The sequence below is a fragment of the Arvicanthis niloticus genome, chromosome 10 (genome assembly GCF_011762505.2).
Source record: "Arvicanthis niloticus isolate mArvNil1 chromosome 10, mArvNil1.pat.X, whole genome shotgun sequence".
Taxonomy (NCBI): Eukaryota; Metazoa; Chordata; class Mammalia; order Rodentia; family Muridae; genus Arvicanthis; species Arvicanthis niloticus.
The window spans coordinates 65,734,844-65,751,049 of NC_047667.1; the positions used below are offsets into that span (position 1 = coordinate 65,734,844).

Below are 16,206 nucleotides of genomic sequence, written 5' to 3' on the forward strand. Positions count from 1 at the left end.
TCCCTCACACTGCCTCCTGCTGGCCCCTAGCCTCTGGCACAGATCCCCTTGCTATTCAGATAGACACTTGCTTCAAAAGTGAGGATCCTGTCACCCTTACAAAAATCCTCATCCCTCCCAGAGCCCAGGGCACGAAGAGCACACCCCAAAGTCCTCAGCAAGGGACTCGATTGCCGGTGGGTGTTCTGGTTACCCTTGGGGCCCTTCAGCACATCTGTCACTCACCTGCCTCATCTCACATCCTCTCCCATCTGACCCCAGAGGTTTCCAGCTCCTGGATGAGCAACCATGCCTTCCTGCTTCTGTGTCTGTGTCACAATCCTTAAGCCCACCTCTGATGCCACCGCCTCTGTGATGACGGAGGGCAACAGTAAAGGCAGGGTGGGCGGAAGCTGTTTGTGTGACAATCAGCATTTGCCATCCAACCAGGACCACTCACCTCTTTGTCCCCAGAGTGCTTTGTCCCCAAACACTGCAGCTTATTCTGTCAGTTGGGCCATGAGCACAGTGCCCTCCAGCCACATGAAACAGACACAGGAACTTTGGGGACATCTCTGTTTGCATCACTTTTCTCTATTAAGCATCTTAGCCTCATGCCAGACTCCCCTGGCCACTGTCCCCTCTCTCCTGGCCCAAGTAGGCTGAGAGGCTTCCTGTGTTTCTTATTTCCTCACAGCGTGCCTTTACCTCTTTTAGTGAAGACCCCACTGATGACAGCACCCCACTGATGACAGCACCCCACTGATGACAGCACCCCACTGACGACAGCACCCCACTGACGACAGCACCCCACTGACGACAGCACCCCACTGACGACAGCACCCCACTGACGACAGCACCCCACTGACGACAGCACCCCACTGACGACAGCACCCCACTGATGACAGCACCCCAATCTTGTGCACCAGTGCAGAGGATGTGACCTAACATAGCCACAGAGAGGAGCAATCGAGACACTGACTTAATTTAAATATGAGAAGACGGCGACATTGTAAGGTGCCAAGAACACAAAGGGAATTTCAGAACAAGACCAGGAACAATTCCGTTAAGTTTAAATTTATGTTTTCTTCTAGCTGAATAAAAAAAAAAAAAAAAAAAAAAAAAAAAAAAAAAAAAAAAAAAAAAAAAAGCTGAGAAAAAAGCAGGGCTCCAAAGACAAGTCTCTCTGACCACAAGATGTCCAGGCTCAGTTCTGTTACAGAGGAGCAGGGCAGAGAGAGAGAGAGAGAGAGAGAGAGAGAGAGAGAGAGAGAGAGAGAGAGAGAGAGATCAAAATTAACATATGAAAGAAACCCATGGTGAAATCTAAACAAGGGGTCCATGTAAGGACAGAGCATGCTCCAGAAAAGCTTAAATGTGTAAGGAAGGAAGAAGCAGGCATAAGGTGGGCACCGTGTAAACAGCCTGTAAAGGGTCACGACTGTCCTAGCCTAGGGCCCTCAGAGCTTCATACCCTATCTCCAAAGCCCACCCTTCCCTTTGGAAATGCTCTCACAATGAACCACACAGGTACCCCAGTCTCAGATCCCAGCTTGGAACAGTTTGGCTGCAACAACATTATGTGGTCTGACAACATTCAGAATCCAAATACCCTGCTGTAGGTGCCTCCCACCTGAGACCTCCCCCAAACAAACTAGAGTGGCTCATGCACCCAATAGACACACACCAGGGAGGAGAGAGACCAGGTTTATCAATGAAAAGCTGCATCTCTTGGTCTTTCACCCAGTGTGTTTTGGCCCCAAAGCAGCCCAGACGTTATCTCCCCAGGTGTCCTGGCTGTCATTATCCCTGCCTCCCCTCTGCCTTTCAAAGGCACAGGTAACAGATTCCACTATGGACAAGCTGCTGGCTGCCCAGGAGATTGCCCACAGCAAAAGGACATGGCTCTGTGACATAAAAGACTGGATTTTAAGACAAAGGATTCAATTTTCCTTTAGCAGGTGAGGGTTTTTTTTTTTTTTTTTTTTTTTTTTTTTCCTGCTTTTGTTATTAAGGGTCACACGAACATGCAACCAGAAAAAGAAATTTTTTGTAAGTTGTGAGTCGTGTTGCCTGGAGATGTACTCGGTATCTAAAATTAGCAGCTGCCTCCTTCTCTGTGCTGGAGAGGGCAGCAGCTGGGCCGTTAGCAGGGTCAGAGGGCAAAGAAAGCCCAAGGCACAGAGGCTATGGCAGTGGTAAGCTCCTGGGGCCAGGGGCTCTAAGTCCTCTGCTCACTGGATGCTGGTCCATGCACATCACCTGCTCTGCCTGCCTCCCCCTGCCAGCCTGGCACAGGGCAACACGTACTTTCCCACAATTCTATCTGCTGTCTCCTACAAAATCAGCACTCCGAGTTAGTGGGAGATGCTGAAGACACTGGTGAATAAGAAGGCAACGCCTGGACTTTGGGCTTTGTTGTTGCTTGGAATTATCCAGAGCCTCTTCTGCACACCAGCCCACAGAGACTCCAGCCCAAGGGGCATCCCTGAGAGACCCTGGCTTTGCCTTGGTTTTGCTGGTCCATCCTAGATGGCTGTGGTGGGTGGCTCTGCCCAGCCTCCTCACCTACTGCTATCCTTACATTTAAGGTTTCCGTTTTCACTTTAACTCTTCTAAGAGAAAGCCTTACTATATATAATTGCCCAGGCTGCCTTCACAATCCCCTGTGTAGCCCAGGCTGGCTTCAAAATCAGGAAGGGTAACACTCCATGGGTGTTGGGGTGACTGTGGCCACCATGCCAGGTCAGTGCAGCATTCTCTTAGTTTGGCTTCTGGTTTGCTTGTTTAGGACTAGGAAGGAAGTAAATTCGGAGGCTCGCACATGCTCGGCAAGTGCTCACCACTGAGCTGCTTTCCCAGACAGCTGCTTCTCTTTAAGCTAACACGGATCACCACGACAGGTGAGATGTCCTAGGAGCGCTGTCATCTTTTCTTGGCTAGTAAATCTAAACCAAGGCCAACCACAGATCCACTCAAGAGGTGGCACCAGGCCTGCCAGCCTTTACTTGGCACAGAAGATGATGAACTGAGCAACCATTGCTCAAGCCATTAAATTCTGGGGTGACGTCACACAGCAATGGCTGACCAACAAATGCTAGCCCCAAACACTGCCCAATCTAAATCAATACTTCTTTTCTCTGAGGCTAGAATCAATAATAAAATGAGAGCAAAGCACAAAGCACAGCTTAGTCTCTGCCAGCCATCTTCAAACTAGGTTTGATTAGCAGGAGAGGTTTGCTTACCATGGAAGATTAGCAGGGTTTCCCACACAGAATAAACAGTATGGATCTTGCTGAAGACTTGATTTCCACATTGTCAACTTAGACACACACGCATGTACACACGTGCACACAAACACACAGCTTTTCCTGAAAAGTAATCTTGCTCCCAGTTTGTCGAAATTTGCAGAGGAAAATCAAGCCCCTCCCCTGCCTTATCATATAGGAAGGTATTGACCACTCTGAGGAATTGGAATGATCCCCGGAGACACTGAACAGTACCCTGCAATTGATTGACTGGGGACAGGCAGATGGAGGGTGGTGGCAATACAGTCAGCGGTTAATGCAAAAAGAGTTCCAAATCTACAGGGTTAATTACCAGCAAAGATACACAGTCACTTCACTCCTACCTGATCAATCCCATCTATGCAGGAGTTCTGTTTAAAGACACTTTACAAGGATTCTCCTCTTTCACAGAATCCCTGCTTAGCAGGTTTCACACACAAGCACAGAAGAGAGCCAGCCATCCTAGCTAACCGCCTTTCCTAGCAATTTCAGAAAGTCCCCCGTGCTAGAAAGCCTCCAGGTACTCCGATGCCCCGGCCTCACTTCTCACCTCATACACCTGGTGACATGGGTGACGATGTGGCAGGGAACAAAGAAGCCCAACACGTCTCACAGTCTTAAATCCAGGTGTTGTGGTGCTTAATTCTAGCTGTGTTGAGTGTGCTGAGGAATCGTCTGGGGCAGGTTGGCCTGTGCATATGCTTGTGGGGAATTGTCGATTATTGGAGTGGGAAAACTCACCCAGGGGCTCCTGGGATATATCAGCCAGGAGAGGACTACATGAAAGCAAGCAAGCAGGCATCCATTTGTTTTTCTCTGCTCTTGATGGTGCGTGTGAGGCGACTGTCTGCTTGAGTTCCTACCTTGATTTTCCCTCAGTGATGGACCATAATCTGGAACAGTAGTCAGAAATAAATTATTTCCTTTCATAAACTGCTTTTGGTAAGTGTGTTTTATCACAGCAACAGAAGTGAAACCAGGGCAGATGCCAAGAACGGCCACAGCGGACCCATGTCTAACCCAACACTTGAAGTGTGAGTCAACTTCACTGGGCTGGAGGCACCTGCTGGCCAACCCTCTAGAGCAGGGGTTCTCAACCTTCCTAATGCTGAGACCCTTTAATACAGCTCCCTGTGTTGTGGTTAACACCCCCAACCACCATAAAATTATTTTTGTTGCCACTTCATGACTAATTTTGCTACTGTTATGAATTGCAATGCAAATATCTGATTGTAGGATATCTGATATATGACCCTTGTGAAAGGGTAGTTCCACCTCAAAGGGGCTGTGACCCCCAGGTTGAGAAACACTGCTCTAGTGTCTAGCGCTAAGGAGGTAGAAGCAGAAGTAATAGGAGACACGAGACATCCATTTGAGCTGAGGTCTAGTGTGAGTCTTCACAAACAGCCTGGGAGGTGCTGGCCTCTGCCCTCAGTCTTTGTTCATGCACAAGACATCATGAGTGAAGTTTCACTCCCAAGAATGTGAGAAGCTGAGAGGGAGGGAGTTTTACTTCACCACAGATCTCTTGGCTCTCCGGTGCCACACTTCAGTTTGCCTTTAAAGAAAGTCCCTGTCTAGAAGCATTTGCATCAGGAGATGAATAAACTGTCTGGATAAGCTAGCAACATGGGACAAAATACACTTTCCCCTCTCTCCAGCAGAAATAGCAAGCAGATTCAGGGAGTGTTGGGGTTCTGACATGCACAACAGCACACTCTCTCCTCCCTCACTAGAATCCAGAGGAAAAGGAACCAAGCTCCTCAGGGCAAGCAGCCTCTCCTGGAGTGAAGTGTTGAGTCACAGTTTGCCAAGCGCCATGAGGTGATAAGGAAAAAGAGACAAATGTGTGTGTGTGTGTGTGTGTGTGTGTGTGTGTGTGTGTGTGTGTACATGATATACCCATGCAATTGTGCAAGGAGTCAGGAAGGAGGGTGTTGGGGGTCTGTATGCAGGTATATGTGTATTTGGGTGCATGTATGTGTGTGTAGGTGTGTGGGGAGTGAGACACACATGCATGTGTGTGCCAAGGAATGAGGCTAATGTTGGAGAGATCTGTGTGCAGGGTTCACTCATTCATGTGTGTACTATGTGACTCTCACAGAGCAGTTGCCTGAGTCACCTATGCTCATGAAAGTAACCCCAGAAAACTCACTGGTTTCCTAAGGGAGGATGGAGGGAATCCTTTCTTGGTCTGTGAGTACCCTATCTGGGATGAACAGATGTCTTCCCAGGAAAAGCCATAAAACACAGAGTTACGTCTCATTGATATCTTTACAGAGCAGAACACAACAGCTGCCTGCTGAAGAAATCAATGCTCACGTCAGCCTAGAAGGTTGAAGCTTCTCCATCACAAAGCTTCTGCAAACAAATACACCATAAGGAGCACTTTGGGCTTGTCTTTGTTGAGGGTAGCCCAGGGTAGCTCATCTTAGAGCTTATGTCTGCTGAGTATAGCCCAGGGTAGCTCATCCTAGAGCTTGTCTCTGCAGAGCATAACCCAAGGTAGCACATCCTGGAGTAAGCAGGTAGCACCAGACCCCCAGCCATGTTCTCCTTAGGTCTGTAAAACTTTAAGTAGCTTAAAGCATGTTTGAATGGCACACACACACACACACACACACACACACACACACACACAAATATTAGAGATGAAGACACAGAAGCCTTACTCTGCTGTTATCTTAGCAACAGCGGTGAGTCTTACTGATAAAATGCCCTGAGCATTGCACACGCCAGAGCTCACTTTTTTTTTTTTTTTTTTTTTTTAACCAGGCACGTCTACCTTCTATGTAACAGAGCAGGAAAGGTGTGCTGTAGAAAAATCAGACCCAGTCTCTCAGCCTCGTCTCTCACCCAGAATCCAGGAAAAAGGCTGCTATGGAAGCACTACAGTAAACCTGACAGCTTAAAACAAAACTGACTATATCTGAGTTTAAGGCACTGGAGACAGGGAGACACTGACTCTGAGGTCAGTCTTCCAAGCTACCCCAGGAGAGACTTGTAGAAACATCAGAGGGGTGGGAAACAGCTCCCAGAGCATCAGTGAGCACTTATCTATGCATGCAGTCATATTCTTTAGAAATTAGTAAGCACGCATCTGAGTAAACCCATCTCTGTTAGATTTAGTAACTGTGGATCTACAGTTTCCATATCCCTGCTGAATTAGCAAGCTTGTATCTGTGTGCATTGTTATCTGATTTGCTGTGAGGTACCTGTCCCTAACTGTGAACTGCAACACTCCCTCCTAGATGGAGGGTCACATGGCTCAAGAGTCAGGGATCTACAAGACTCAGAAGCTCAGAAGGTTAAGAGTCACAAAGCCCCTCCCCAAGATAGTATAAGCATCAGCCATCACCAGTGGGAGGAGACTTTTCTTTGGAGTTGCCTGTAAGCGGCTCGGAGAGCTCCAGGGATGCAGCTTTTGTAAGTCATCTCTATGTGGTGGGCTGTTCAGTGGTGAAGCTGCCTTTGAGTCTCCCATACACCTTTAAGAAACCTCACATCATAAGTAACTACGTTGAGCTCACTGGTTCATGAAGCTGGACTTGCGTGGAATTGTTCCTTCAATGTATCATCAAGTCCTATCTGGAGAGGGCAGACATTTGTTCATATCTTCCCAGGAAATGTCACACAATAGTGTGATGGTTAATGTTGACTACAAACTTGACAGGACTGGAATCAGCTGGGACACAAGACTTCAAGCATGCCGGTGAAGAACTGTTTACAGTAAATTAGCCTCTGGCATGCCTGGGAAGGACTATCTTATTTATGCTAATTGGGGAGGACCCTCCCTCTAAAGGAGGGTGGCTCCATCCCTATGGGCTGGGGCCTGGACTTCATAAATGGGAGGTAGCAATCTGAATATAGGCATTCATCTCTCTGCTTGATTGCACAAGCAATGTGATCCTATACCTCAAGTTCCTGCCTCTATGACTTTCCAGCCATAATGGGACTGTACCTGTGGCAGTTGGTATTGTCTAGTATTTTATCACAACAGAAAGGTAACTAAAACAGTGGCATTTGCAAACCCTTAATAATCTCTGTCTGTTCTCTGTGCTGCTTGACTCTTTGAGTTGGGGTCCATAGTATGATTAAGTACTTCTCTGTCTCTGTAGCAATACCTAAGCTGTCACGGCACAAAGGAAGGGACATCTATCAAACCCTGCCATCCAGAATCTGAGCTTGAATATGGGCCATTCCCTGGAGATAGGTCTCCTGACATCTTTATCACATCCTCTGCGGGGAGAGACGAGTTGTAGAGCAAGAGGAACTGACCTTACCCCCAAAGGCACAGGTCAGAGATGCCCAGGTGGCAAGATGTGTTAGGATGCCCTGATACCTCCACCAGCAGCTACATGTACAGGGAAGCAGGCCCTTCTGGGGTCCTTGGGGTCCAGATGACTTCAGAAGTCAGATTTTCTTTTTCAGTTTTAGAATGCTGATCTATTAACCCCCCAGCAGGACCTGAGGATGCATACTACTAACTCTTTAATTAGTTCTTGTACCTAAACATGAATATTTATAACAGCCATCTCTATACTACCAACTCATTAATTAGTTCTGTACCTAAACATGAATATTTATAACAGACATCTCTATCAGGTTATGAGGCAGTCAGGCTTGCCAGGATGGGAGATCTGCCACCATTGGGCTCATGTCCTTCCATGAGATCTAAAACTCAGGAATTCAGGGGGAAAAAAAAACCTCAACAAGAAAATGGCTTATGGGGAAACTGACAAAATCCCAGCAGACATTGCTTGGCTCAAAGCTTCCCCTGAAACAGGCCAGTTAAGATCCCGCCAGGTCTGTCTGTCTACAGAGCTTCTGGCTTCAGAACCTCGATGAGTAACTATTTGAGATTCTTATAAAGAATCAGAATCCCTGATCCTCCTGAATCCAATGAGGGCAGAAACACTGTGTCCTATCACAGACCACAAGACACAGAATGCTGGCCCCATACACTGGCAGATCCAAAGGTGCAGGGCAAGCGGTGCTATGAGCCTCCCGCCATGCAGGAGCAGCAAGTGCACTCTGTAGATCTTGTTCTGTCCTCTTCAGCACCAACACGTCCCAGGTCTGCCCCCATTTCTTACTGCAGGCAGCTAACTCCTGGCTCCAAGTCCATTCCCACAGCCTTGACTACAGTTGACTTTCATGTATCAATCACTGGTCTTCCCTCTTCCTCAAATCCAACCCAAACTTTCCACAGCCTCTGGGACATCTCCAGCTGGGTGACTGTGTGACACAGACTACTGATACATGCCAATGCCTGTTTGCTTCCCACAGCTCCTGCCTGGAACTGGCCAATGGGACATGAGCAGGAATGTCACATGTCACGTCTAAGTTCTTCAGTATCAGGCCCACTGGCCTCATGTTCTCTTCTCTTCCGTGAAGCCAAGACAAGAAAGTGGACGTGATCAAGCATTCTCAGTCTTAAGAGTTATAGCTTAGAAAAATGACTGGGTTGGCAATAAACTGTGAGAGAAATAAAACCACATGTGTAGGAGGTGGGGTGGGACGTGTGCATATGTGAGGGGTGGGACATGTGCATATGTGAGTATGTAAGTGCTTCATATGTGTTCAGAGGCCAGTGGATAGCATCAAGTGTTCTTCTTTATCACTCATTCCTTTGAAATGGGATGTCTCACTGACCCTGAAGCCAGGCCAGGCTGGCAGCTAGAAAGTCCCAGGAACCCTCTTCTCCCCACCTTTCCAACCATGCACCACCACCCCCTGCCTGCCCACAGCACAGCTCTGGAGTCTCAGGTACATGTGCGGTAATACAAGCTTTTTATATGGCTGCTGAGGACCTAAACCTGTTGACCCATCTCCTCAGTCTCGAGTAATAGTCCCGTACAGTGAAGATCCACCAAGAATGGAGTTTCTGCTGTGGCAGCCATCGTGAGTTTCCCTGGCACACTGGCTTTCTTGGTGCTCAGCTTAAACACCACTCCTGGGTAATGGCCACCTGCTACGAAAGCCCACCACTTCAGCTACCAGCCTCCAGCAGTTCGCTCAGACATCTGCCCAGTTACCCCAAGCAAGCGTCACATGGAAAACATTTGTATTTGGCTTCCATATTTTTAGTCTGTGTTTCTTTTATCTCTCCCACTTCTCCTTGGATGCAGGGTCTCGCTGTGTAACTGAGGGTAGCCTCAGACTCTGAAGCATTCACATGTAGCATCCTGAGTGCTGTTCTTGAGTGGAGGAGGCACCACACGTAGCCCGGGCTTCCCATTCCATCCTTGTCTTCATGGTGATTTATAAATAGCAAACATCTGATGTATTTGACGGGTTGAAGTGGAAATTGGAGCCTTAGATGACAAGGAGCCCAAGGTCAGCTCCCCCTGCCCCAAATCTCCATGTGCCTAGCATTGTGCCGGCTTCTGTGGCAGCAAGCAAGAAGAGCAGGACACAGTTGCCTTACCATTCCATTCTTTGTGCCTGCCACCTCTGGTCTTTATCGGAGAGAAGCACCTGCCTCAGGAGCTATGTCAAAGGGGGGGCTTTTACAGTGACAAAATCAAAGGTAAGTGGGGTCTAGTGGCCTGCTGAGCCACACAGTCTCCATTAATGGCTGATATTCAGGCATCTGGCAGCTGTGCCCGGTAAATATTTCTGTTGTGAAAAGAGAGCTGCCGTAGAAATATCTGGGGCTCCTTGGGGACCCCAACACAGAGATAACAGATGAACCATGTCCATTTCCACCATCGCTGCTCAGCCGGGACTCCCCAAACCCAAGCATAGGCAGAGGAAGTGGAACTGGGGATCTTTTCTTTGGAAGCACAGTGAGCTGGGTATAGTGCTATGCTCGGTGAATATTCCATTCTCACCTTTCAGAAGACCCAGAGCGTCTTAGTGCCAGCCCACAAGAAGTGGTGACCATAGAGATAATGACGGTCAGCTGTACCGTTTTCACAACTGCCACACGCTTACATTCTACCTGCCGCAGACATAGATTAGCTGTGGGGTTGTGTGTGCATGTAACAAAAGATTAGCCCACAGTTGGGGCCAACAGGATGGTTCAATGGGTAAGGTGCTTTCCAGGCAAGCCTGGTAACCTGAGTTATCCCTGGAACTCCTGTAAAGGTAAATGGAAAAAAAAAAAAAAAAAAAAAAAAAAAAACCACAACTCCACAGAGTTGTCCTCTGATCTTCTGTGCACACATGGAACAAACATTGCACACATGTGCCTACAAACACATAGACACACATGTCTACTTTTTAAAAAAAAAAGATTGGGTAATGAGGTTCAGAGACAAGCATCCAGGTCTAGAGCTGGACCCAGGACCCAGGCCCATAGCTCCAGGACAGCAAAAGAAGACTTGCTGGCAGGATGTCAGAGCATAAATGGAACAAGGTTGGACTGCATCACACTGAAGACTGGAATCTAGAGACACTGGTGGAGTACAGGAAGAAGTTACAACATTGGAGATGTGTGAGGTTGAGAACATGCAGGATCCCAGGAGCTGGGGTCCCACATCTGGACGTCAAGCATCACAGGGGGCCAACATGAGCTACCTACACACAGGTAGCACTGCAGTCACAGTGGAGCAGAAGCTGTTCCCAGCTGACACTTGCTGGTCACATGTCATAAATGTGGCTCTCCCAAGACTCTCAAGTCAATAGTAGCATCTGCATCCTAAGGAGATCATACAGGGGCATGCAGGGCTGAAAGGCAACTCACCTTGTAGGAAGATCCTGTTCCAGTAGGTTTTTCCAACTTGAATTCCCCCGAGGAACACCAGGTTGAAGAGGATCAGCATGGAGGTGGAGCAGGAGGCGAGCAGAGCATGCAATCGACAGCGGGCTTGTGGGGAGAGGTGCTGGGCCTATGAGAAAAGGCAAGAAGCATCTCACTGAAGGAGCAGAACTATGGCTAAGGTTTACTTCTGTGATGGTTTGTATATGCTCAGCCCAGGGAGTGGCACTGTTAGAAGGTGTGGCTTTGTTGGAGTAGGTGTGTCACTGTGGACATGGGCTTTAAGACCCTCATCTTAGCTACCTGGAAGCCAGTATTCTGCTAGCAGCCTTCAGATGACGATGTAGAACTCTCAGCTCCTCCAGCACCATGCCTGCTTAGATGCTGCCATGTTCCTGCCTTGATGATAATAGACTGAACCTCTGAACCTGCAAGCCAGCCCCAATTAAATGTTGTTCTTTATAAGACTTGCCTTGGTCACGGTATCTGTTCACAGCAGTAAAACCCTAACTAAGATAACTTCTGTCTGGGTATTTCTATTGCTGTGATAAACACCATGACTAAAAACAACCAAGGGAAAAAAGGGGCTTATTTCACCTTACAGCTTACATGTCCGTCATCTGCAAGAACTCAGAGCAGGAACCTAGGAAAAGGAACTGATACAGAGGTCAGGGAAGAGTGCTGCTGACTGGCTTGCTCCTTGTGGCTTGCTAATCATGTTTTGATACAGCACTTAGGACCACCAGCCCAGGGGTGGCATTACCCACAATGATCTAGGCCCTCTCACATCAACCTTCGATTTGAACAATGCCCCACAGGCCAATCTTGTGGGGGTGTTTTTCTCAGTTGAGGTTCCCTCTTCCAAATGACTCTACCTTCTGTCAAGTAGACAAAACCAGCAGGACATCCTGTCACCAGGTCCAGACTCATTGTCCTTCTGTGCCTGCAACTAGGTCATTGCTGAGACAGTTTTTAAAAACCTCCAGCCTACAACATATTTGTTCTACCCTAAGAAGTGATGTACTCCAGTGATGTCACTTCTTCCACACTGGGCCTCCCTCTGGCCTTGGTTAGGATGGAGCAGCCTTATTACCCCCACTGCCTGTAAATCTATAGACAAAATCACTTTTAAATTGCTCCCTACAGTACAGCTCCACATCAAGCCAAAGTGACCAGGACCAAGATCACAGTGACTGTGGTGGTTTGAATATGCTTGGCCCAGGGAGTGACACTCTTAGGAGGTGTGGCCTTGTTGGAGGAAGTGTGTCACTGTAGAGGTGGGCTTTGAAAGACCTTCTTCCTAATTGTCTGGAAGTCAGTCTTCTGTTTGCCTTTAGAACAAGATACAGAACTCTCAGCTCCTCCAGCACCATGTCTGCCTGGATGCTGCCAGGCTTCCCACCTTGATGATAATGAACTGAACCTCTGAACCTGCAAGCCAGCCCCAATTAAATGTTGTCCTTGTAAGAGTTGCCTTGGTCATGGTGTCTGTTCACAGAGGTAAAACCCTAACTTAGACAGTGACCTTCTAGATTGGTGGACTTGACCCTAGGAAGTCAGCCAGCCCCTTGCAAGCTGACTTGTTATGAGGTTGGGTGTATGAGAGAAACACTGTGATTGCCAATTTGATGGAATTTAGAATCACCACAGAAACAAACCTCTGGACAAGTCTGTGAAGGGGTTTCTAGACTGGGTTAACTGAGTGAGAGCAAGTCCTAGACTGCATAAGAGAGAGATGAGGGTTGGGGGAAAGCTGAGCACCCTCTCTCCCTCTGCCTGTGAAGGCGATGTGGCCTGTTGGGCCTAACAGGAGGTCTAATCTCCATTCCACCTTCACCCTTCAGTACACAGGTGGAGGGGCGAACAGGCCCTAGAGAGATTTACATACTAATGAGGTACCTGAAGGCCAGAGGTGGAGCCATTAAACATTCCTCCCCAGCCCCTCCCCCCTTCTCCCCTCCCCTTTTTAACTCAGGTCGATCCTGGGTTTAGGGGGGTATGCATCCAGATCCATCCACTATCCGCCATGTGAATAAACCAGTTTTGGAAACCCAAGGGCTTCCTCGTATGTTGGGGCCGCGCTGCTATGAGGAACTGTGAGGAGCCAGGGAGAGGCTTTTAGTTAATGAGCAGCGGGGCCCAACTTCCAGCTGGAGGAACCCAGAGCATTCCCAGCAGACTACCCACAGCATGGCAGGAGGAACCCTGGGATCCCCAAGCCCCCTTTCCCAACAGTGGCTGGCTGCCTTGTGTTCCTGCCTCTGTGACTTTCACAGCTTGATGGACAGGACCCTCAAACTGTATGGCAAAATAAACCCTTCCTTCCCAAAGCTGCCTTTGTCGGGCATTTTGACAGCATAACAAGGAACTGATATAGTTTCTCAACAGCACACAGTAGCAGCTAAGAAGGTGGCTGACCACAGTACCTGAAGGATTATTGATGGAGGGACCTTTCCAGTGAGCACAGAAGCTCTGTAAGCCATCCTGGGTCCTCACTTCTTCATGCCCCTTTGGTAGTTCCTTGTGGATTTTACAAAGTAAACCAGTCCTTTATACTTCATACCTTACATTGTGGTTACCCCTCCCAGTAAGGCTACCCCACCATGGCAGGAGGCATAAGAAACCCATAAAGACACCTGAGTAAAGCCAGGAGCAGCACCACGGGGTTTCTAACAAATGCTTCAGCTGAGTCTACATGCACAGGAAGGGGAGGCAACAGAAAGACTGTAGATATTTCCTAACAGTTCTCTGAGGCCACCAGCTTCAGCCATGCTGTGATTCCAAAGGCTCCATGACAGCAACCTGGGTGAGTCACACAGGCAGAGACTGGTCCGGAGTGGGAATCTCAGCAGGGTCTGGCTGCAGTGTCCTGATGTGACTGTAACTTAGTCAGGGTTCCCTCAGTCTAGAGAAATCAATTCCCATCCTGGTCCATTCCTCGATGGTGGTCTCCAGAGCTATTTCAGAAGCACAGATCTCATTGTGGAGGGACATCTCCCTGACACCATTTCCTCTTCCCATACCCTTACAGGGGCTTTTTATGGCCAGTGCACACCCATTTGGCCTCGGCATGAACAAGCCATATTGGGGACAGCGGCAGAGCTGGCGGTCTTAGATGTGGCCTGGAAAGCTCTCCAGTACAGCCCACAGGTCTCAGACAAGATGACATCACTCTCGCTGTCCCCAGAGGTCATAAGCAGAATCAGGGATGCTGTCACACAAGGCAGAGAAGAACATGTTCATTACCCAGATACCCACGCCAGAGAATGCCCGTCCACCGTGGTTTGCATTTTAAAGCAGAAGAAGATGTTCTGTGGGCAGCACTGACTCAGCTAGCAACAACTGGGGAGGTAGTTGGGGAGGAGGCCAGGAAACGAACATGAAGAACTCAGAATAGTAAGTCAAGAAACCGGGAGCTACCTGAATTGGTATGGATGTGTACAAATAATCCCCTGTAGGTTTAGAGGCTGCTATGACAAATTTGACTTCCCAGGACCTAGTGAGCCAAACCCAGTCTGTTCTTCACCCTGAACCTGACATTCTAGGAGAGAGTTGAAAGACCACTCCCCTTTTTCCCTTATCAGCATAACCTACAGTCAGGGTACAGAGTCTGGTTAAGCTCTAGGAGGCTCTTCTTTTATTAGAGGTGACTAAAATCATCATCATCAAAAAAAAAAAAAAAAAAAAAAAAAAACCAACAGAGAACAAGATGTTGAATGACTTAGGCTTCCATGGGCTTGCTCAGCTGGCTGTCATGTACCCTAAACAGGAAGGCCAGGCAGAGTAGGAGGCTCAGCTGAGTGCCCATGTGGAATAGAGGCCTGTGACAGCTGGAGTGGGCATGGGTAGGGTGGGGGAAGGGCAAAGGAGGGACAAGGGAATGTGAAGGATCAGAACTGGCTTGCCCCTGAGGACTGTTTGAACAGTAAGATGTTGCCTATTATATAACGACTACTTGGATGCAAAATCCAACAGTCAGACTGATAACTAAGAGGGATACAGAGTCACAAGTGGGTGGGTAGTTGATACAATGTGGACACACTGGAAAGAGAGAAGGGTCACATTTCAGGAAAGATAGAAGTAGGCTGGAGCTCAAGAGTTCTCAATGCTGTTCAGTGCTTCAAACAATCTAAACTTATACATTGGTTATTTCTAGAATTTTCCAGGTAGTACTTTCAGAGCACAACTGACTTCAAGTAATTAAACTGCGGAATCAAAACTTCAGATAATGAGGGCTATTGTTCATGAACACAGGTTGACATTAGGAGTCTCTTTACCTTGGAACCTGGGTCTCAGCCACTGGCTTATGGTTGTTGTTTTGGTTTGTTTGTTTTTTTTTTTTTTTAAAGATTTATTTATTTTATGTGAGTACGCTGTCGTTATCTTCAGACACCCCTGAAGAGGGCACTGGACCCCATTACAGATGGTTGTGAGCCACCATGTGTTTGCTGCAAATTGAATTCAGGACCTCTGGAAGAGCAGTGTTCTGACTGAGCCATCTCTCCAGCCCCTATTGGTTGTTTTTAAAATAATTCCATTCTTAGATGTCCCAAGAGGGAAAAAGAGGGTATACGCCCTTGCTCCACACAGCCATATCGATATGTAGAATGTTATAAATCCTTTATTTCCTTTGGGCTCTTTGACATCCGATGATAACAGTCACTCCTGTGGTCTACTGTATCTAGGATGTAAGCACTTATGCAAATAGAGCCACATCCCCAGGTCAGTCATCTACCCTCCTGCCTCATATGCTTAAAAACACCCTGGAGAAGAGAACTCTGGTTGAGGAATTGTAAACGAGGCAAGGGAATATCAGCGTGAAACAAGGAGCCACAAAACACGACAATGAGAGTCCAGCTGCCAACCTGATCAGATATCAGAAGTGTGACTGACAATCTTAATTTCATTAACATAAATTTACAGGATGAAAAAAAAAGCATCCTGGCGTGGTTTGGCCTATTCCCAGAGACAGAAAGGGCTGTGGCACTCCATTATGCTGGGAGCAGATATTTGGGACAGACATGTGTGTAAAGTTGTTAGTTTCCTTCGATGACGACCCCACCAGTCCTGAGAATGAGCGAAGCCCTTGTGCCTCCAGCTGCTGATGAACAAGGCTAACGGATCCAACGGCCACTGGATCCAAGCCTCCTCACCACACATGCCTGAAACTCAGAGGATGACATGGAAGGAAGACAGAGCGAGTTATCAAGAACCACTCTGTCCCCATGCCGATGT

At 47.9% G+C, this 16,206-nt stretch overlaps 1 protein-coding gene across 2 annotated transcripts in view; it reads right to left on the reverse strand.

The window, feature by feature from the left end:
- Hhat (hedgehog acyltransferase) overlaps nucleotides 1-16,206 on the reverse strand; it is a 249,454-nt gene that overhangs the window by 32,112 nt on the left and 201,136 nt on the right. For both annotated transcript variants that reach the window (XM_034513689.2, XM_076941633.1), the window contains one exon: nucleotides 10,957-11,101. In XM_034513689.2, the coding sequence (XP_034369580.1) occupies nucleotides 10,957-11,101 (145 nt within the window). The remainder of the gene's footprint in view (nucleotides 1-10,956; nucleotides 11,102-16,206) is intronic.